The sequence below is a fragment of the Gambusia affinis genome, linkage group LG05, assembly GCF_019740435.1.
Source record: "Gambusia affinis linkage group LG05, SWU_Gaff_1.0, whole genome shotgun sequence".
NCBI lineage: Eukaryota > Metazoa > Chordata > Actinopteri > Cyprinodontiformes > Poeciliidae > Gambusia > Gambusia affinis.
Window position 1 is genome coordinate 22,098,099 of NC_057872.1, and position 21,833 is coordinate 22,119,931.

The 21,833-nt window shown below is 36.0% G+C and overlaps 3 protein-coding genes and 1 pseudogene across 3 annotated transcripts in view; 3 read left to right on the top strand and 1 right to left on the bottom strand.

The window, feature by feature from the left end:
- Positions 1-50: 50 nt before the first annotated feature.
- On the bottom strand, positions 51-4,807 carry LOC122831294. The gene is made up of 2 exons (XM_044117381.1): positions 2,953-4,807; positions 51-2,880 (listed from the first exon to the last, which is right to left on the bottom strand). Exons 1-2 carry the CDS (start codon positions 4,747-4,749, stop codon positions 613-615), a joined length of 4,065 nt encoding a protein of 1,354 aa, XP_043973316.1. The 5' UTR covers positions 4,750-4,807; the 3' UTR covers positions 51-612.
- A 4,707-nt stretch (positions 4,808-9,514) lies between these two features.
- LOC122831120 lies at positions 9,515-11,708 on the top strand (annotated as a pseudogene).
- Positions 11,709-12,572: 864 nt separating this feature from the next.
- LOC122830699 lies at positions 12,573-15,511 on the top strand. The gene is made up of 6 exons (XM_044116271.1): positions 12,573-12,595; positions 12,721-12,798; positions 13,102-13,387; positions 14,128-14,282; positions 14,825-15,101; positions 15,231-15,511. Exons 2-6 carry the CDS (start codon positions 12,735-12,737, stop codon positions 15,379-15,381), a joined length of 933 nt encoding a protein of 310 aa, XP_043972206.1. The 5' UTR covers positions 12,573-12,595; positions 12,721-12,734; the 3' UTR covers positions 15,382-15,511.
- A 4,131-nt stretch (positions 15,512-19,642) lies between these two features.
- LOC122831121 overlaps positions 19,643-21,833 on the top strand; it is a 33,305-nt gene continuing 31,114 nt past the window's right edge. Inside the window, exons 1-4 of the mRNA XM_044117072.1 lie at positions 19,643-19,795; positions 19,945-20,012; positions 20,126-20,423; positions 21,362-21,516. Of these exons, the coding sequence (XP_043973007.1) occupies positions 19,949-20,012; positions 20,126-20,423; positions 21,362-21,516 (517 nt within the window). The 5' untranslated portion in view covers positions 19,643-19,795; positions 19,945-19,948. The remainder of the gene's footprint in view (positions 19,796-19,944; positions 20,013-20,125; positions 20,424-21,361; positions 21,517-21,833) is intronic.

The following is a 21,833-nucleotide window of genomic DNA, read 5'->3' on the forward strand; positions in this document are numbered from 1 at the left end:
TTTTTGGTAATGTGATTTTAAATGTTAATTCATTTTAGTCATAGTGTAGTGGCTACTTGTTCTTTTCTATAAAGCCACTATATTGATAAATTAGCTTCAGTTTTCTTTGTTAGTATCGGTTAGCTTATCTCTTCTTAGTTGACGCGTTTCTGTTCATTGATATGTCTTGTGCATTAAATAATAAACAATACTTACGGTTCCACACAAAGTATGAACTTTACTTTCTTTGGCGTAACATGAAAATTATTTTGTCTTGCACAGCATCCTTAAAAGTAACGGTCAAAAACTGTGTAGAGGTTAAGCGACCACACTACATCCAACATTCTTTTCTTTTCTATCGTAAGTGACACAGCACTTTTTATATATATACAATTGTGTCCTTTAGGTGGCGCTGTTTTACAAAAAACATAGTAAAATAAAACCTTACTGTAAAAACAATATCTAAATATGCAAAAAGCATACAAAAATTAAACAATGTTAAAACTAACATTTTTGGCTCTTACATTTCCGGCCCCATAATTGCACATGGAGAAAACATGTCAATTATATAACATAACTTTAGCAAGAGCAAAAACATAGAATATATTCAAAAAAGAAGTGATGTAACTGTCTCTATACAATGTCCTTCTTATGAATCAAGCATAACTTGTCAATGGGTCTTTCCAATGTGTTGGTCATTGTTTTCACCAGAACCCTGCGAACTAGACCCTTCTTATCTGGCAAAGTTTTTAGGACTCTTCCCATGACCCATGCATTCCTGGGAGCAGTTTCATCCATGATTAGGACAACATCATCAGTTCCGAGGTTTTCTTTAATTTGAAACCACTTTTGACGTTCTTGAAGAATGGGAAGATACTCTTTCGTCCACCGTTTCCAAAATAGGTCAGCAATATACTGAGACTGCCTCCATCTTCTGCGAGCATAGAGATCTGCCTGTTGAAACAGTCCAGATGGTAACAGAGGTTGCTTTTTCAGTAACAGCAAATGGTTTGGAGTCAACGGTTCAATGTCATTAGGATCATCCGAAACACTTGTTATAGGTCTTGCATTAATGATGGCTTCAACCTCACAGAGCACCGTTTGGAGACCTTCATCATCAAGCATCTGCTGTTTCAGCACAGAGCTCAGCACTCTTTTCACAGTTCGAACCTGCCTCTCCCAAACTCCACCATGATGAGAGCCGCTTGGTGGATTAAATATCCACTGAATTCCATTTTGTCTCAGTGTATCCTCAATCTTTGATTGGTTCCACTGCTCAATAGACTCGCGCAACTGTCTTTCGGCACCAACAAAGTTAGTGCCATTGTCTGAGCGAAGCACCATAACTTGTCCTCTTCGACACATAAATCTCCGTATTGCATTTATACAAGAGTCTGTGTCCAGTGAATGAGCCACTTCTATATGCACAGCTCTGATTGCAAGGCATGTAAATAGGACACCATATCTTTTAACATTACTCCGTCCTCTCTTTATTTCGATTGGTCCAAAAAAGTCGACACCTGTATTAGTGAAGGGTGGTGAATCAGGCAAAACTCGATCTTGTGGTAAGTCAGACATTTTTTGTTCTCCTGGTTTTCCATGAAGCTTTCGACAAACAGCACAGTTTGAAAGCAACTTCCTTACTGCTGAATGTGCTTTAGGAATCCAATATTTCTGTCGTAGTTGAGAAAGCACATAGTTTCTTCCACTGTGTCCTGATTGCTCATGAATATTCCTGAGAATGAGTCTTGATATGTGCATGTCTTTTGAGAGAATAGCGGGATGTACAGCCTCTTCAGGCATGGCTGAATTACAAAGTCTACCACCAACTCTCAGTGTGTTATCAATAAGGAGAGGATCTAATTTATAGATCTCACTGTTCCTTTTCACGCAAACGCCTTTTTGCAAAGATGAGATTTCTTCTGGAAACCGTTGGCATTGACTATACTGAACAACTGCCCTTTCTGCATCTTGTAGGTCTTGTACTGATAGTGGATTCATTTTCATTTTAGTCTTGTACTCATTCATCCTCTTGACCGTATCTGCGTTACTGGTTGTCTTTTGGATGAGTTGTCTTTGCTGGCTAAGTTGTAATAAGATTTCTTTGAGCCTTAGCATCCATGCTATAGCCTTTTTTAACTTGTACCAACTGGAATAGTACTCAATCAGTTGGTTAATAGGGCATGGAGCACTTGTTGTCAATGTTAAGTTTACTTTTAGTTTCTTCTTCAACTCAACATCATCTTGGTCCACAGGTTTACTTTCATGACCTTCAGGCCATGACTCTTCCAGACTTTGAAGAAATGCTGGGCCATTTATCCATTTCTCATTTTTCATAAAATCTTCAGCTGTCAACCCACGTGATGCACAGTCTGCTGGATTGAGGGAAGTATTAACATATCTCCACTGAGATGGTTTTGTGTTGTCCCTTATAATTGCAACTCTATTTGCAACAAAAGTTTTGAATCTGTGTGTTTCAGATGAGATGTAAGATAACACTGTAGTGCTGTCAGTCCAAAACTGTGAGTCTTGTAAGTCGAGTTGCATTTCTTTCCTCAACATTTTGTCCATTTTTACAGCAACGACAGCAGCTGCAAGTTCCATTCTTGGTATTGTAGTCTGCTTTATCGGTGCAACACGGGCCTTTCCTATGATGAAAGCAGAATGGAATTTTCCTTCTTCATTCTTTAAGCTGAGATATGTGACAGTTCCGTATCCCAACTCACTTGCATCAGAGAAATGATGCAGTTTAGCTGTAATGACAGACTTGAACTCAGGTGGTTTTATGCATCTGTTAATGTTGAAGCTCGAAAGCAAGTCAAGCTCATCAAGCCACTTTTTCCATTTTCTTGCAAATTCTTCAGGTATTTCTTCATCCCATCCAAGTTTGTTCTTGCACATCTGTTGGAGAAGAGTTTTTGGGAAAAGAGTGACGGGTGCTAGAAAACCCAGTGGATCATAAATCGAACTCACCACCGAGAGAAGTCCTCTTCTTGTCATCGGTCTGGTTTTCACATTGATAGTAAATGTGAAAGCATCACTTTCAGTGCACCATTGAACTCCTAGCGTTCTTTCCTTAGGTAATGTATCATTACTTAGGTCCAGATCTTTGAACTCCTTTGCTCTCTCTTCTTCGGGGATGGTAGCCAACAGTTCACGGCTGTTGCTTGCCCATTTAGTTAGATGAAACCCTCCTGTGGCACACAATGCAGTTAATTCTTCAACCATAACAATGGCTTTAGCAGTGGTATCCACAGCCTTAAGGCAGTCATCAACATAGAAGTTATTTAGTACAGTTTCCACTGTTTCTGATGATGATTTGCTTTGATTATCCTCAGCTGTTCTCCTTAGTGCAAACATAGCACAACTAGGTGAAGATGTGGCACCAAATGGATGGACAATCATCTTAAACTCTTCTAAAGTTCTTGTGAAGTCACCTTCAGGCCACCACAAGAACCTCAAAAGGTCTGTGTCTTCATTTGCAACCTTTACTTGATGATACATTGCTTGAATATCTGCTGTCATTGCAATAGGACCCTGCCTGAACCGGGTGAGGACTCCAATGAGGGAGTTAGCAAGGTCAGGTCCCTGTAGCAGTATGTCATTTAGGGATGTTCCTTGAAATGAAGCAGCACAATCAAAAACCACACGCAGCTTCTTTTTACGAGGGTGGTACACACCATGATGTGGTATGTACCAAATCCTTCCATCCGGTCTGTTGAGTTGTTGATTCGGTACTTGTACTGCGTAGCCCATCTCCAACATGTTTGAAATAAATGTTTTGTATTCATCATGGAACAATGGGTTTCTTTGAAATTTCCTTTTCAGATTAACTGCACGTTGTTCAGCCAATTTTTTGTTGCATGGCATTGTGACAGACTCATGTTTGACAGGAAGCTTCATACAGTAATGACCATTGATAGAACTTAGTGAGCTAGTTACTTTTTCCATGAAAAGGTTGTCTTCATGAGACATCTCCAACTTGTCATCACAGTTTCTTTCAGGGAAGTCATGGTTGTATTGTTGCCTTGTGAGTTCTTCTATTGTTTCCAAACTGACTCTATTAACAGTAACCTGTTGTTGCTTTTCCATTTCTGAGCAGGCTCCATTGGGATCTCTGAGGGGTCCATTTATTATCCAACCGAGTGGTGTTCTCACTGCATATGGTCCACTGTCCTGGCTGTTTATCACTTTCCAGGGTTCCATGGCCTTGTATGCATTGTTTCCAATCAAAAGACTCACATCAGCATCTATGCATGGCAATTTAACATCCTTCAGATATGGCCACTGATCCAGTTCTCCCTGCAGAGGGATGTTTGCTTTGCTCACTGGTATCTCCTTTTGTGTGAATACTTTTGGCAGGTCAATAAACATACATCCTTCCATACCACTCACTTCCAGGTCAGTCAACATGTAGCTATCAGTGCTGGACTGTTTATTCATAGTAGTAAGAAAAATCTTTGTTTTTCTGCCTGTGAGATTGAGCTGTCTTGCTAAATCTTCAGTACAAAAAGTACCAGAACTTCCTGGGTCAATAAAGGCATAAGTTTCAACCATTTTTGGACTTTTCTTTGATTTGATTCTTACAGGCACTATTGCAAGAATACTATCTTTATCCCCAGTCAAATCATTTTCCTTAAGCACTGATGCAAGTGCACTTGATGAGACCTGTGGTTCATTTTTATCACTGGTTGATTCAGGTTTATTTTCTTCAAGTCTTAAAACATGAAGCAGACTTGGATGTTTTTGAGCACAAAACTGACATGACATCTTTCGTTTGCAATCTTTACTAAGATGTCCTCTGACCAAACAGCTGAAACAAAGTCCTGATTTCTTCAAAAATTCAACCTTATATTTATGAGGTTTGTCTCTGAAAGCGTCACATTTCAAATGTGTGATTCATTTGCAAAATAGACATGGCGTTGAAAAAGCAGTGCTGTTTGTAGCTCTTTCTGATTGAGTTTTAGTAGCTTTAATTGTGGTTTCTTCTTTACAGGTAATGTCTGTTGCAAAGCTACTTTTCTTGAGGCCATCTCCTTTTACACTTTTGATCTGTGTCTTTCTTTTTTCTCCTTTTTCTGCTGGTTGAGAGGGGTTTATATTTCCAAACAATGGATCTGTCATCAGCCGAGCTTGTTTGTCAATAAAACTCACCAAATCTGTGAATTTAGCTCTATTTTTGGATTTTTCTTGTAGTTCAAATGCATGAGCTCTCCATTTTTCTCTCATCTTATATGGTAGTTTGGATGTCAAAATCCTTATGTTGACAGGATTGTCCATCTCATCCAAGTAGTCAATGTCTTCCATCGCATTACAACAACTTGTAAGGAAAAGAGAAAAAGAACTCAATGACTTTCCATCTTCAGGCTTAATTTGAGGCCACTGTAATGCTTTGTCCATATAAGCGGAAGCAATCTGAATCTCATTTCCATATTGGATTTGTAGCAATTTCATTGCTTCCTGAAAACCTCTGTGTGGTTGCATGTGTTGACAGCTCCTAACAAGATCTCTGACTTCACCTCTTGTATACTGTTCTAAATAGTACAGTTTATCAGCAGGGTTCTCAGTCCTTGTTTCAATAGCGTGATTGAAGGCTCTCATGAAGGAACGGAAATGCAATGGATCACCGTAAAAAATAGGAACATCAACTGGTGGCATTTTAGAAAGTTGTTGTTGTTTAACAAGAAGTTCTGTGATGTCATTCTGTTTTTGCATTACTTTGCAAAGTTCCTCCATATTATTACTCTGCTGTGTGTTTCCATGTAACAGTTCAGATGAGTGAACATCAGTGACGTGTTGGGTTGACTGAACAACAGCATCATAAGAAGTTGGTTGTTGCTGCAAATCTCTTGGCAAGCGGGGATGATGCACATTTTCACTTTCCTCTTTTTGTGTAAAGGTTTTGCTTTCAAATGTTCCATCTCTGATAACTGGAGCTTCATAGTCTTCATAAACCTTTATCTTGGCAGTTGCTTCTGCTATGGCAGTTTCAACATCCAACTGTTCTTTCTTAGCTTTTAGTTGAGCTTCTTCTAATTCCAACAACTGCTTCTTTTTAAGAGTAGCAGCCTTTGCAAGAAGTGCAGCTCTTTTCGCTTCCTCCTTCAAGCGAGCTGAGGATGCAGATGATGTGGATGAAGAAGCACATGAACTACTACTAACTGATTTTGCTTTAGATCCAGTCCCTTTTGATCTTTTCTTTGACACAGAAGCAATGGATACACTATCCATAGGACTCACTTCTACATCTAACTGATGGTCATCTATGGTTTTCCTTTTTTGTTCTTTAATCCATGTTTCTGTTTTTTCCAAAATAGACTTGAAAAAATCATATTTTGGCTGAAACCAATATTCTTGGTCAACATGTTGTTCATCTTCATGAAGAATTTCCAAAACTGCATCATTGGATTTACTAAACTCTTCAAGAAGTGTCTGAAATAATGGTAAATGCTCTTCTTCAATCTGAATCAAACTTCCATCATTTTGCATTAAGCTATCAATCTCCTTAGATTTAGCTGTCAACTGTCCAAGTTTGTATCTTCTTACGTTGATCAGTTTATGGAGTTTAGAATCCAGAGCCTTTTCTGTGAGCTTTGGCGCCCTCTTTTGGTCATCTTCGTTTACTACAGCGTTTAATGAGTTGTCCGCCATTATGACCTTCTTTATGCTTTAAAAATCGTTATTACGTTGTCCTACGGCTTCAATAGACACAAGAAGTCATCCTTCTTTTCAAACGATGTAAACAGTTTTTGACTTATGTAGTGGCTACTTGTTCTTTTCTATAAAGCCACTATATTGATAAATTAGCTTCAGTTTTCTTTGTTAGTATCGGTTAGCTTATCTCTTCTTAGTTGACGCGTTTCTGTTCATTGATATGTCTTGTGCATTAAATAATAAACAATACTTACGGTTCCACACAAAGTATGAACTTTACTTTCTTTGGCGTAACATGAAAATTATTTTGTCTTGCACAGCATCCTTAAAAGTAACGGTCAAAAACTGTGTAGAGGTTAAGCGACCACACTACATCCAACATTCTTTTCTTTTCTATCGTAAGTGACACAGCACTTTTTATATATATACAATTGTGTCCTTTAGGTGGCGCTGTTTTACAAAAAACATAGTAAAATAAAACCTTACTGTAAAAACAATATCTAAATATGCAAAAAGCATACAAAAATTAAACAATGTTAAAACTAACATTTTTGGCTCTTACACATAGAATGAATTTGAAACCCCCAAGCTATACCAAAATCTGGTTGACTAAAATCTAATATAACCAATAAAGAACAAAAAAAAAAAAAGAAAACAGTGTGTCATACAGTACCAGAGCTGAGAGATAGGTTCAAGAGATATGATTTAAGAATTTTATTTTTCAAAAGTTCAAAGCCCTGTTGTTGGTACCACATATAGCTCAAAATGTTCACAAAGACACAGTGTAGCGACTATCATATTTTACACTTCTAATTGCTGTTTTTCACATGCACTCAAAGGTTTGGTCTACATATAAGAGTCATTTGATTCCTTTACAACATCTATTTATCTTTCCATTTCCACTTAGAACGAACACAATCCACCAGAACTGTTGGGTAGGCACAGTAGAAAACAGTTTTCCCTTTCTCATTAGCAACACCTAAACAGAATTACTCTTGGCCTAAAAAAAAAACCCTGTATCTCTGGCATAATCAGAAAACAAAATGAAAGACAATTCCTGGGTGATAAACACCAGCAAACAGGAAACATGACTCCTACACACAGTTTGGATCCTCAGTGTTGAGACCCCTTTTATTTCAGCTTTTTTAAAACAGATCCTGGATGGGACATTTGCTGCTCCCCTCACTGTCTTCTGCAAGCAATATGGCTACTTGAGATCAGAAAATAGGAGGTTTTCCTTCTGAGGGTAAATTAGGATAGATAAGGCATAGAGAAGATGATTTGTTTTCACATATGAGATATGTTTTATATAAAGGGAAAAACGTGCTGCACGGCAATGGCCAACATTTCTGTTGCATCAAAATACAGCCATAAAGTTTCTCAGTTTTAAAATTCTTCATTGTTGTCCATAACTTACTTATTTTCATTTTAACAGGTGTTACTAAGTTTTAAGATGCTTTAGATTAGAATTTGAGTAAAATGTTGAAACACATAGAAAACAGGCAATAACTAAACTTCAGGTCAACAGTGACAGGTGCTGCACCGATAAAACCCACAAATAGTCTTAAGTTTTTCATTTCAATTCAGTAATTTGACAGGTCTTTATTTAAATTATGACCTTCACCTTTTAGCATGAGATGACAGATTTTTTCAATTCTTAAACTGAGTAAATAGAAATGTGTTTGCAGCAATAAATGTTATCGCATTCTAAGCAAGAATCAACGTAATAAAGGACATATTACAATAAGATTCCTGCATAAATATTCCTTGAACAGCAGCTCCTCATTTTCTTGAGGGATTATTTGACACATCAAGGTACTTGTACCAGAATCTACAGTCTAATGTGCATCAAGTTCAGCTTTTATTTTCACAATTAGATTTTGATGTCCGACTTATGCACTCTCTGCAGTGTAAATCAGAACAATGAGATACACTCCAGTTCTGCTTCTGCTGCTTCTCCAGCCTTGGCTTATGAATAAAGCAAGATTCATGTGCCTTAATCTGCAAATTAAATGTTTTACTTTTGATTCACTCAATATCAAAATAGTAAGCTGTGAGGCTATCATCTTAGTTGCTCAACTAAGTTTCTCATATATTTAGTGGCAAGAATAATAAAAAATAAAATAAAAAACACAGATTGGGATCGTCATAATCTGTTTTAAGTTCTTAGCCCACATGCAGAACAAGCACAGGAGAATAGTGATCAGTTAAATGAGATTTTATTTGCACAAAATGATAAGATGATTTGAGGGAGAGTGAATCCAGGAACGGGCTCACGGGGTCGTCTGCTCACTAAGGAACAACAGAGGGAGATGATGAGTTTGTGGTAATGGGAAAAGTGAGTTGCGAACAGAATTAGACTGGTCTTACTTCGTGAGATGGTAGATTCAGTCTGGGAGAGGGTAACTGCCGGTTCGGGTCTTGGTCCACCTTGGTTGCGGCTGTGAGGCGGTGCAGGTTTCCAAAGACAACACAGTTGGGTGATTCCTGGGTAGGGTAACGGAGGCTGCGGTGGAGGGCGGACAGGTAAGTTCTGAGCGTGGAGGAAGAAAGAGGAGCGATCTGACCGCCAGCTGGGGAAAAACTCCGATAACTGCTTGTGATCTAGTTGAGGAGATGACTGCTGGGTTCGGGCAACCAGTGGGTAAATGCCACGGCGTCACGAGGAGTGGAAATCCAAAAGGCCAGAGCTAGGTCTTCACAAAGAGAATGCTCAGTGTCACGAGGAAAACACCTGAGAGAGGAAAGGACAAGGAGAAATTACTCTAGGTATCGCTCAGAGAGCAAAATCGCAGTGAGTCTTGAGGTACCATCATTGGCAAACACTCAAGCACTGAGGTGCAGGCGGTCCGCCCCTCTTAAGCTTCAGGATGATTAGAAGATGAACAACAGGTGCGCTGAACCACTGGCACACCCATCCCTTAGTGCAGCCTCTGGCGCCCTCTGGTGGATGAAATGAGGAACCGTCAACAAACAGGGAGAACAGAACACAAACAGGAACCAAAACGCCGGTTCCCAACAGGGATTTTAAGAAGTTTTTTTTTGTTTTTTTTTCCACTCAGGGGCTTTCTAGAAATATTTGAAATTCAACAAAGAACATAGAAATATATATTTATTGATATAAATTGAGAACATTATACATTTTAATTGAATTTCAGCCAGCCCTGTTTGCAACTCAAACTGAGACTGCATGAGCAGTAACACCCATTATATATACTTAAATAGGTGTATTTCTGAACAAAATACATTATTTTATGCCTCCTTTTACCAGTTTGTTTCATGTTGGATTCATACTTCTGTGCTTTAAAAACAACTTTTAAAAGTTATAAGAATATAGATGAAATGCAATCAAAACCCTGTTTTATTTCAGATGTTTGGAAAGAACAAGGACAACTTTCAGTCACGTGAGGATCCTTGAATATAAAGTGTTTTACAATTGGCCTGAAATTATGTGCATTTTACTTGTAAAATATACAATACAGACAAAAGGTTTGGACACATTTTCTAATTGAATTCAATGAGAAGGTGTGTCCAAACCTTTGCACTGTATATTTATTTTAACAGATGTGGGTTTTTTAAAAAATTCTACAGGGTATGATAAATGTAAAAAATATGTATATTTTTATATATAATTATATTAGCGGAATAAAGTTCTGAAATCCTTTTTTGTGGTCTCCCTTTATTTCACTTTCCTTTTACATAAACAAGGTATATATAGATGTTTGTTATCCACTGAATGATGCATAATATGTAAATAATACAGTATTTAAGACCCAGTCTGAAGTTTGTGTTCAATTATTATTTTTGGTTTTGATTTTATATTGCTTTTTTCCATTTTTAAAGTTCTTGCAAAAAAATCATGGTCAATAGATACGCATTGGTCTATAGCTCATTATTTTACTGCCTCGATGGTATTGAAATAAACTCACATTCACCCCACTTTTTCTGTTGTAGGGTTGCTGTAATTTCTGGCATCCCACCAGGAAGGACTTTGAGAATAACTTTTACCAGTCATGTGGAGGGCCGTTGTGGGATTGTGTCACTGCCTGGTTTTAACAGGTGCTTACACTCTGTGAGGTGGAGATCTATGGTTATTGTGCTCCAACTGGTGAGACCTGCATTTATTACTCTCAATATATTATTCAAAAGAAGCTTGAGTTATTTTCATCTCTAGTTTTAGGAATAGTATCAGAAGATTAAATTGTGTTTCACATGTTCAGAGCGTAAATAATCTATAAAGACACCATACAGAAGAGATACTGTTTGCAATATAAACAGTTCTGAATGAGTAAGAAGTGCAATGTTCAAATATAAAATAACTGCCATGAACAAATGACGCAGTTACAAAAAAACCCATTAAAAAAAGGATTGGTTTGGTGCTAACTCCCCTGCTTAAAGCTCATTCAAAAGCTTTTGTTTTTGAATCCACTATAATGAGCGACGTAAATACATCCAGGCATCATACCATTAGAACCCACTTCTCACTGAAGTCAAATTGTATATCAATTCTTATATTTTAAAATCTTGTTGCAAGAGTTTTCTCTTGCAACAAGAGAAAACTTGTTCCAATTTATGGAAGAGCTACTCAGTCGTCATTGCATGCTCATGGCATTGCCTACAACTCCATTGATGGGAATTGTTCCGGTCACTGGGGCAAAGCTTCTTGCAGTCATACAATAGATGAATTTAATCCCTGGTGGCGACTGGACCTGGGAAAAACCCATAAAGTGTCTCTGTCAGTGTAACCAGCCACATGGAATCTTACTTACAACTTCAAGGAGCTGAAATTCGTATTGGTGATTCACTTGATAACAACGGCAACGATAATCTCAGCTTGTCAGTCCTCCTCATTTTGAAACGCAACATATTTTTTGTGCTTCATCATTTTTTTTCTTAAGAGAACCAATTATATTTTTTCTAACAGGTGTGCTGTGATCGGAGTCATCTCTTCAGGTTTTACTCAAAACTTTCAGTGCAACAGAATGGATGGTCAATACATTAATATTGTCATACCTGGAAGAACTGAGTATCTCATCTTGTGTGAAGTTGAAGTCTACGCATCAAGACTAGATTAACTAAATAGATCTGCCACTCCTTTAAATGTTGATATTTTTGTAGAAAAACATGTCTTCATCTAATTTAATGACTAGATCACAATACTCAGTGACAGCTGCAGATCCTTTGGCTAGAACCTGATCCGATAAATTTATATTGCTGTAATTTTGGTTTTCTGTTTGTGTCTCCTTTAATTTCCAAAATAAAAAAATGACCTTGCCCTGTGTATTCCAGGAAGCATATATTGACACAATAAACCATTTGCGGTATTATCTAAATTGCACTGCTTTGTCCTTCGTCAGAAACATGAACAGGAAGTACAGAGTATTATTATTTGTGAATTGGCAGTAAATGGTCTATCAAATTTCTTCCTGCTAATTTGTTTACCACTTGGTAATGTGAAACTTGGTGGGTCAAAATTTATTCCACAACATGGTGCCATATGTTTTGGAAATTATTCTTATCATTTATCTTTTTAATTGTTTCTTTCTTTTGGTCTATACAACAACTTTGCTTCAATTTTTGTTTGAAGCTAAAGAGTAACAGCAGGTTCTCACTTCAGTTTGTGCAGATTTATGTCTCCTCTAAAATAAAAGATCACCTGTAGTGATTTGCACAATAGCTCAAGTTTTTTCAGACTAAATGAAGATGGACATGAGCTTTCAAGTAAAGGGAATTAGTTCTCAATCAGATTTTGAACTTCCTATTGGTAACAATAATTTAAACCTGCGAATCATTTACCTGCTTGTCTAAGAAGATAAACCTCATCTCATTCAAAGGTAAAAAATAAAGTCATAAAGGGTGTATCATTAATTCAAACACCACCTCTCAAGATAAGATGCCTACATAAATATCCCTTACAAACAGCAGCATGTTGTTCACTTCAACATTTATTTCACAAGGCAAGGTTTGTGCATGTTGTTTGGGTGATCTGTTATTTCTGCATGTGCTGTGCATTGGCATGATTTTATAACTTCCCTCGATTTTTGGTTACTGCTTTGTTAATTAATGCATTTTGTCGACTGTATGCAGAGTAAGAAGCAACCATGAGAAACCTTTCAGCTCTACTTCTGCTGCTTCTCCAGGGAACTGTGCTGGCTCGAACATTTAGTATGTTTCATCATCTCTGTGTGTAACAAAATTGTTCAAAATATTAAGAAAAACACAAAGAAGAATAATAATTGTGAAAGATTGAAATTGATCCTATTTATTAATTGGAGAACATTGACGAATCATTATTGAAACAGTTTTTTATTCAGTAATTACAGTTCTGTAAAAGTTGTGTTGTGGCTGTTTCACCTCCCAAGGACCTGAATGACTTAACTGATGGAACCATGTTGTTCGTGAAAGATTAAACAATTTTGCTGACACTGTTTATTTATGTAATTTTTCTACTCGTTTTTTTATTCACAGAAAATGTTGCATTGCATGGAAAAGCCACCCAGTCTGACCGGCTAGCAGATCATTTTTCAGCGGCCTACAATGCCATTGATGGAAATCGTCAGGCTGCCTATGGAGCAGGATCATGCACTCACACTGTTGGAATGACCAATCCCTGGTGGAGAGTGGACCTGCTGGATTCTTACATTGTCACTTCTATGTCCGTCACCAACAGAGGAGACTGCTGCCCGGAACGATTGAACGGAGCAGAAATTCATATTGGCAATTCTTTACTCTACAACGGTGCTGCAAACCCAGTGTGAGTTATTATAACTGGTTGAGAGATTGTTGGGAGGATTCCTGACAGGAAGTACAAGAAGTTTCATGTTCTGTGGCTGTCATTTGTGAAAGGCAGATTTCCTGGGCTTAGTTTCTTGTCAGAGAAATATATTTTTGTATAATTTCTTCACTTTAATCAAAACCCCTAAATTACATGTTGTTCTAGTAACATAATGCTGAACTTTCTAAGCATTTCATGAAGCTTTATCATGCAGAGGTCTTAGCACACAGCTCACCGTGAGACAATTTTTTCTCTCTCTCTTTTATCACCTTTGCATATAAACAACTTAATAGAGATATTTGCAAATATTTATTGCAATCTGGTTTGAGAATTTAGAATATAAAAAGCATCAGATACTGGTTGAAATTTGGTTAAAATACATGAAAGTAATAAAGGATTTGTAAGCAAAATCAAAACTACAATTAACTCTGAACATTTTGGTAGTCTTCCATGATTAATACATTCAGGATTTTCGACCAAGTTAAAAGTCCTTTAATTATGTGGTGGAGAAAAGATCAAGACTTATTTGTAATCTCTTTTCTTAAATATTCAACTTTTATTTGTAGGATTGCTGATATTGTTGTGACCCTCATGTTTAGGAATACATTTATCTAAAGTGACAAAACTGTTTAGAAAGTGATAAAATAATCTATGTTGAAACGTCAAAGATTACTATTATCAAACAAATCCTAATGTTCCTTTAACATTCTCTGTTTTAGGGTTGCTGTCATTTCCCATATCCCAGCAGGAAGGACTTTAACTATTACATTTACCAGACATGTGGAAGGCCAGTATGTGACTGTTGTGCTTCCAGGTGTTTCCAGAGTGCTTACTCTCTGTGAGGTAGAGGTTTATGGATACCGTGCTCCAACTGGTGAGGCCTATACTGCTACTGGGTTTTACATATCCACTTAGAAAGTACTCCAATCATATTACATGCTTTACATTACTTTGTTAGTTTTGATTCCAATGATGTTCAAAATGCAATGAGATGCTTTTATCATGCAAAGAGTGAGTGTAGAGCAAGAAAATAGCTCATATACATTTATGTAAATTTAAATTAATTTCTCATTGATATGGAAAACAGACATGAAGAATCAAACTATTTTTGTTAAATGTAGTTGCTGAATTAGACCTGGAGATATAACATTGAGTCATTGCGAGATAAAGTTTATATATACCATTTTCTTCAAATCCTGTTAAAATTAATTACACATACGACATAGAATAACAACACACACAATATGTGTGGAATGCTATGTAATAAAAAAGTTCAGGACTGATCAAAAACTAACGTTGGAAGACAAGGCAAGGAACTGCTTTAATTCTGAGTCCTAACATTCAAAAACAGGTTAACATCGGGAAAACTATGAGAACTGACATTTAATTTATTTTATCCTTTTTTTTATGCATTAGGAAATGTGGCAATTTACGGAAAAGCCTCACAGTCATCGGTTTCACCTGGAGCCATCGCCAACAATGCTATCGATGGGAACCGTGCAGCATTGTGGACCCAGGGTTCCTGCAGTGCCACAAATACTGACTTTAACCCCTGGTGGAGACTGGACCTGGGGAGCACTCATAGAGTGTTCCGTATTAACATAACCAATCGGGTAGAATTTCCCACTCGAATTAATGGAGCTGAAATCCGTATTGGAGATTCACTTGATAACAATGGAAATAACAATCCAAGGTAATTTAAAGTCCTCTTTTAAAATAAATAAAATATTACAGGACAATATTTTTTCTACCAATTCACTTTGTGCCATTATTTGTTCAAGCAAACACTGAAAAAGAAACAATGTATTTTTTCCTTTTGCAGGTGTGCTGTGATCTCAACCATCGCTCCAGGTTCTACTGAAACCTTTCAGTGCAACGGCATGGATGGTCGATACATCAACGTTTTCATACCTGGAAGAAATGAGCACCTCACTCTGTGTGAGGTGGAAGTGTACGCATCCAAACTGGATTGAATAAAACATGCTAGACGTTACATGATAAGGATCTCATTTCACTGATAGGAGTCTCCACAATATAAGTGATGAGCTTGTCATACCTAATTATAGTTAAAGCTCATTAAAATTGTGACCACAAGATGGCAGAAAATCCTCACAATGAATTAAGTGTCAAAGTTCTCCTTCAGACATTTATTCACATCACAAAGGATGAGATTTCAAGTGTTTTATAACTGTGTGTATTTACAATATTAAATGAATTTGTATCTCAGATTGAAGCTTGTGTTTACAAATGAAACAATGAGTAGCTTTTTACTTAAAGCACTTAAAGCAGATATTTTCTCTTTTGTTATGCTGTCTGGAGTCGTACAAGATTGTTTGAATTGATAATCTGCCTTTTGAGATAAGGTGTCTTCATGAATGACATCTGCAATTTATTTAAAAAAGATCTGCCCTCTTCTTTTCAAGTGAAATAATTTTAATACATTAAATTTTGTTGGTTATTGCTTTTGATTTCTCCTTTTCATCAAATGCATTCACTGTTTCTCATTTACTTGCTTTGCAAAGACCGCTACATCAAGCTCAGCTGCCATCTTTAATTCTCCTCAGAAGTAAATAAAGTCTGGCTGCTCATGGTATTTATCCTGTCAGATTATCATCTATATCTGCTTTAGGTTTTAAATTGGGAAATAAGCATGGTATTTTCTAATCTTTTTGGATGGCTAAAACCTCTAAGAACCTTTGCAAAACAATTAAATAAAACTAGGCCAGACAAGTTACTTTATTAACTTTTAGTTTGAAAAAATTAAGAAAGCATCTGAACTTAGCTAGTCATGTATCAAAAAGACAAATAGTTGGCAAAAATTTTGCTTAAAACCATTTATCAATATCCAAATAAAATATCAAATATCCAAAATTAAAAAAACCTAATGACTCAGAGTTTTTGAAGATAGTCATCATATTAGGGCCTAAATGAAGCATTCCTAACGAAAAATGTTTAATCAGCAACAGCTAAAAGTTTTATTACCACCCTGGTTGGTGGGCTTTTACATCTTCAAGTCAGATTCTTAGCAGTCCTGCTGTATTCCTCTCATTGGTTGTGTTCCTCTGTTTCCTTGATGAAAACTCTTCCATCTGAGTGTTTTTTCCAGTTAAGATTGTTGACACCACTTACATTCCCATCCAGCCTTTGTTCCATCTGGGATAAAGAAAAGTTAATTTTTTTCAATGAAGTTTATATTGGCTGAAACAAAATGTACCTACACTTGATGCATGAACATCTGGAAGACTTACCTTCTCCAAGATGTTTTGCACTGCAGGGTCATTCAGATCCAAACTTGTGTCCTGCAGGCTGATCCTCAGTTTTATGAATTGTAGTTTGGTTTGTACTAAAATCAAAATAGATCAAAATTACTTGTTATACACTGCGTTCTTATTTTGCACATTTCACAATAGGTTTGTTTTGGTTAAAAATGTTTATTTACTGCATTTGCAGAGGAAAGGATGAACTTCTGTGCATTTCCTGTCTCCCCATTTTGCCAGATTCAGTCTTCAGCATTGCAACACAATTTTGATGATATTCTGTATTTACCAGTTGGGATTTCCTCCAGTACTTTAGTGAGGAGTCAATCAGATCTCCTTTTCCTTTATGACAACATATTAGATTGTCATTGTCATTGTCATTGTAAAAAAAAAAAAGGAGTAAATTTCCACGCAAAAAGACAGACATTTTTAGATGAACCTCAGAAATTTTCTAAGAAAGATTTTTGTTTTTGTTTGAAAAGTAAAGAATTTATTTAGTTATGCATATTTAGTAACATGGCATCACACATTTTCAAATAAATAAATGAATAAATAAAGAGATAAAGGAGATGAAGCTAGAGGATACATAAGAAAAGAATGCATAAATTTAAACTTGAGCCAAAATACGTATCAAATACATATGAATACGTATGAAACATAAAACTGCAAAATAAATAAATAAATAAATAAATAAATAAATAAATAAATAAATAAAATAAAATAAAACAAAACAGTGTAAAAGGATGTGTGGGTAACTTTTGCAGTTGTTGGTATCAAACAGTGTTACCAGAAAAGATCACGAAATCTAAAACTTCTTTCATTTTAAAGATCTCTTTGAGCATCATACATCCACTAATACGTTCTCACAGAACCTGCTTATGTAGTCAAAATTCTATTTATATCTACTATGGTTTAAAGCTTAATACACCCTTGCAGTATTAGAGAAAACATTAGGCTTAAATGGGGTTATTTTTGTTTTTACAATGACTGTGTCCAGTGGCCATGTCAAACAAGGTTAATCAGTATCTAAACACTGTAAAGTATTTGCCTAACCAAATCTTTAAATTTAAAGCAGACAAATGCAAACTTAATTCTAATTGTCTTGTAAACATAGACAAGGTTCTTGTAAAAACAGCGAGCTTTGTTTCTCAAGTTCAGCTTCATTCAGCAAAATCATGTTTTAGAGTATTATCTGTGTCACTTTAGCAAGAGAAGCAGAAGGTGAACAAGGCCATTGCAAAAGAGTGAAGGGGTCAACTGTGCAAAAAATAATTTAATAAAAATCACACACATTCCCAGTCTGTGATCCCGATGCCATGTTATTCAAGAAGATACCTAAAGTATCTTCTTGAATAAGATACTTTAGGTATCTTATTCAAGATACCTTGAATAAGGAGGTTCTGACAAAAACCTCCTCTTTTTGTCAGAATCATGAGGTACGATGTATTATTTCATTTGCTGATCCTCTTGCCAGTGTGCTCATCTTACACTTACCGTAAGTAGCATGTGACAGTATTTGTGTAAATTTCAAGAAGATACCTAAAGTATCTTCTTGCATTTTCAAGCATTTGTCTTTCATTTGTTTTTGTTTTTTTTTAAACTCTGTTTAGTTGCAGACGTGTGGTGTTGAAATGATTCAGTTTTTAAAATATTTCTGAACTTTTTGTACTTTATTGTTTTTACTGTTTACCAGCTCTGAACTTTTCCCTTCTTTTTACAGCCAAGCCAATCTGGGATAACATAAATAAACACACCTTGGAATTTTCAGTATTGCTCAACAACTAAATTCACCTCATTTAAAGCAACTGTTGACTCCTTTAAATGTTGCACTTAAATGTTTTTGACTAATTTGCAGATATTTCAAAAGCTATTTTAAATGAGGTAAATAAAAAAGTAAAGTAAGTTTTAATAATATGTTGCATGTTTCAAATTCTCCTATCCTTTTAAAGGAGTCTAACATGACCTGTTTGACTTGTAATTTGTTTTATCGACAATCTTATTGAATGATTTATTATTAGTCAGCCACTTCAAAAAACAACCACTTCACCTACTCTCTCCTCCAGATATTTGAAGCTTTGTAGAGAATATATTATGTTGACAGAAGTAAAGTTCTTCATATTTGGGCTTTAAACTGATAAGGAGGAAAAATGCTGGTGGATGGTGAGTAATTGAGGACACTTCTACGTTCCTGCTTTTCAGAGACTGTCTCCCGCAATTCAAAGAGAAGTCACAAAATAAAACTATAATGCTTTGTTGGTATAAAAATTAAAAATTGTTTTATTTTAACACTAACAAATCACAATAGCTACATTAATGTTAATCTGTAATGGTATTCAGACTGACATCAAAATGGAATTGAAAGAAACAGAAATTATACTCACAAGAAACTTAGTGCCCTCATGTCAAGGTCTTACTTTATTAATTTCTTATCAACACTGGAATTTTTACAAACTCCTTTATCAGACATTTCCCCTGAACAAATGATAAATGTTGGATTCAAAATTTTAAACATTTTCATCAAGCGTTTTGCTGCTAAGGGTAAAACATTGCTACAGACAACTTAGAAACTGTGTATTAGTCTTTCAAAGCAACATTTTCCCTTTAATTATCTTCAAATATATTTCTTAATGTCTAATATTTTAAATTCCAACAGAATTCAGAGAAGTGGTTCCTTTAGAAAAGTTTCTAAACTGTTTTTTTTTTCTAAGAATAATGTGAGAGACACCATATTACTTTTTTGATCTTTTTTGAACATGATTACTATGTTTCAAAGATCCACTTTCAGATTCACATTGAATTTGAAAGTGTTCTGGACCATGGTAAATATTTTACTGTGTTGGCAGTAATGACCTTTTTTATTTAGGCATAATACTGTGTTTTAGTGCGTCTACCTAAAGTTTAACTAAACCATGATCTGTTTAAATAAAGATGGGAAAGCAAATAACTAAATCCAGTGACAGCTGGACTTTGTAAGCTGAAAGTTACTGAGAATTGTAGGAGTTGACTTCCCTTTGAGAGGCGATTGGACAACATTTGAGTTTTACCTGATATAAATAGATGAGTGAAGGACTTAACAAACGCTGAAAGGCAAATTCTTCTACTCAAACAGCAAACCCACCCAAGAGTTAAGGTAATTTCTTTGTTTACATAAATAATTCTTACCAGAATTTCCAACAAATAGGACACTATTTACTATAATATAGCATGAAATGTTATAAAATAGTTATACTCGCGATAACTATAATCTAAATCCCAATTTTTCTCTCCTGTTTTTGTCAGAATCATGAGGTACGATGTATTATTTCATTTGCTGATCCTCTTGCCGGTGTGCTCATCTTACACTTACCGTAAGTAGCATGTGACAGTATTTGTGTAAATTTAGAATATAGCATAAATATCTTAAGCAAAAAACCAATATTGGGATTAATTTATTCTTCGTTGAATTTTTTCTTCATTTCAGAAAATGTAGCTTTACGCGGCAAAGCTACACAGTCTTCTCAGTACAAAGGGGATTCGTGGAAAGCATTTGTAAGTGCCTCCAATGCTATTGATGGAAACCTAAATGCTGACCTTACAAAGGGATCTTGCACCCACACCGATACTGAAAACAACCCCTGGTGGAGAGTGGACCTGCTGGACTCATATATAGTCACCAAGGTCGTCATCACCAACAGAGGAGACTGCTGTGCGGAGAACCTCAATGGTGTGGAGGTTCGCATCGGAAACTCTTTACGACAAGATGGCACTGCAAACCCACTGTGAGTGATTATGTCATAACTACAGTGTGAAACAAGGGAGGTTCAATGCTGCTCAGATTTGAATTTTTTCATTTCTGCACCTCCCTTTAATCAGAGACATATTTGGTATCCAAAGAAACCTTAGGCTCTTGGCTACAAGCTGGTAAAAAGCATTTAAGCATTTGAGTTTATGGCCAAGGGCTAAAAGACAAACATCAGTTTCCAGAAACCTTCATCAAAAAGACATTATAGGGAGCTCTGGAAGTGCCAAAAATGTATATATACTTGGTGTTATAATGTTATTATTTTGTCAAATGAGTCTAAAACTGTTGTAATTTTTCTTTTGTTACACTTTATTTACAAAAAATACACTTCAAATAGAGGCACATGTAGCTATTTATTTTTTCTTTTTAAAAGAAAATAGATGAGGGTAATTTAGAAAAAAAGAAGCAATTTTAGACACTTAAAACAAGGGAAATTCATAGTTTTATGGCAAAACTCCATTAAACTTTGTAAAGTGTCACCTGTTTTGGTGACACTTGATAATGGAACTAAAATGCAGAGATGGCAGAGGCTCTCTGCAATAAACAAAATTACAAAAATCACAGGGAGTCAATAATCCACAATGTAAACGCCAACAAGAAGATAACGGGAGTAAAATGAGCTTATTTATGATATTTCTAAACATTTATAGTCTGTATATTGCAAAAAACCAAATAATTTAACATTGCATTTCCATTGTCTCTGAAACTCTAGCAGCTGCTGTGATGCTTTCCCTTCTAATGAACTTTTCCAAATGTTATCTTTATATTGATACCAAGATTATTGAAATAGTTTGTAATTGCTAAAAAAAAAATACTAAATTAGATTTGGGTATGTTATTTTAAACCTTCACCAAACCCTGTGGGAATTACTCTTACAAAATCTTGAATGTTACTGACTCAACTCTTCTTTTTTAGGGTTGCTACCGTTTCTACTGCTGCATCTGGAAGCTCTTATGCAATGAATTTTACTGAGCGTGTGGAAGGACGTTATGTGACCATTATAGCACCTGGTGCGAACAGGGTTCTACATGTCTGTGAAGTGGAGGTCTATGGATACCGCGCCCCGACTGGTGAGAATCTTTCAAAGCATGTTGATATTTTTATTAATCAAGTTGGCTTTGTGAGAGAAAAATGTCAAAACAACCTTTTATAAAATTTTGTGCTGTTTTTATGACTTTTCAAAGCCAAAGTGATAACTATTGAAGACATTTATCTTAGCCAATATTCAACTCAATCAGCAGTGATGTGCGGTCAGGGGAGGCAGGAGAGGCACAGCCACACCCTGTCATCATATAATGATAAAATCATTTATATTGCTATTTTCACCTTGTGGTTTGTACTATGAGGTATTTGTTTTTCATTGAGCGTAACCGATTTTGATTATTTT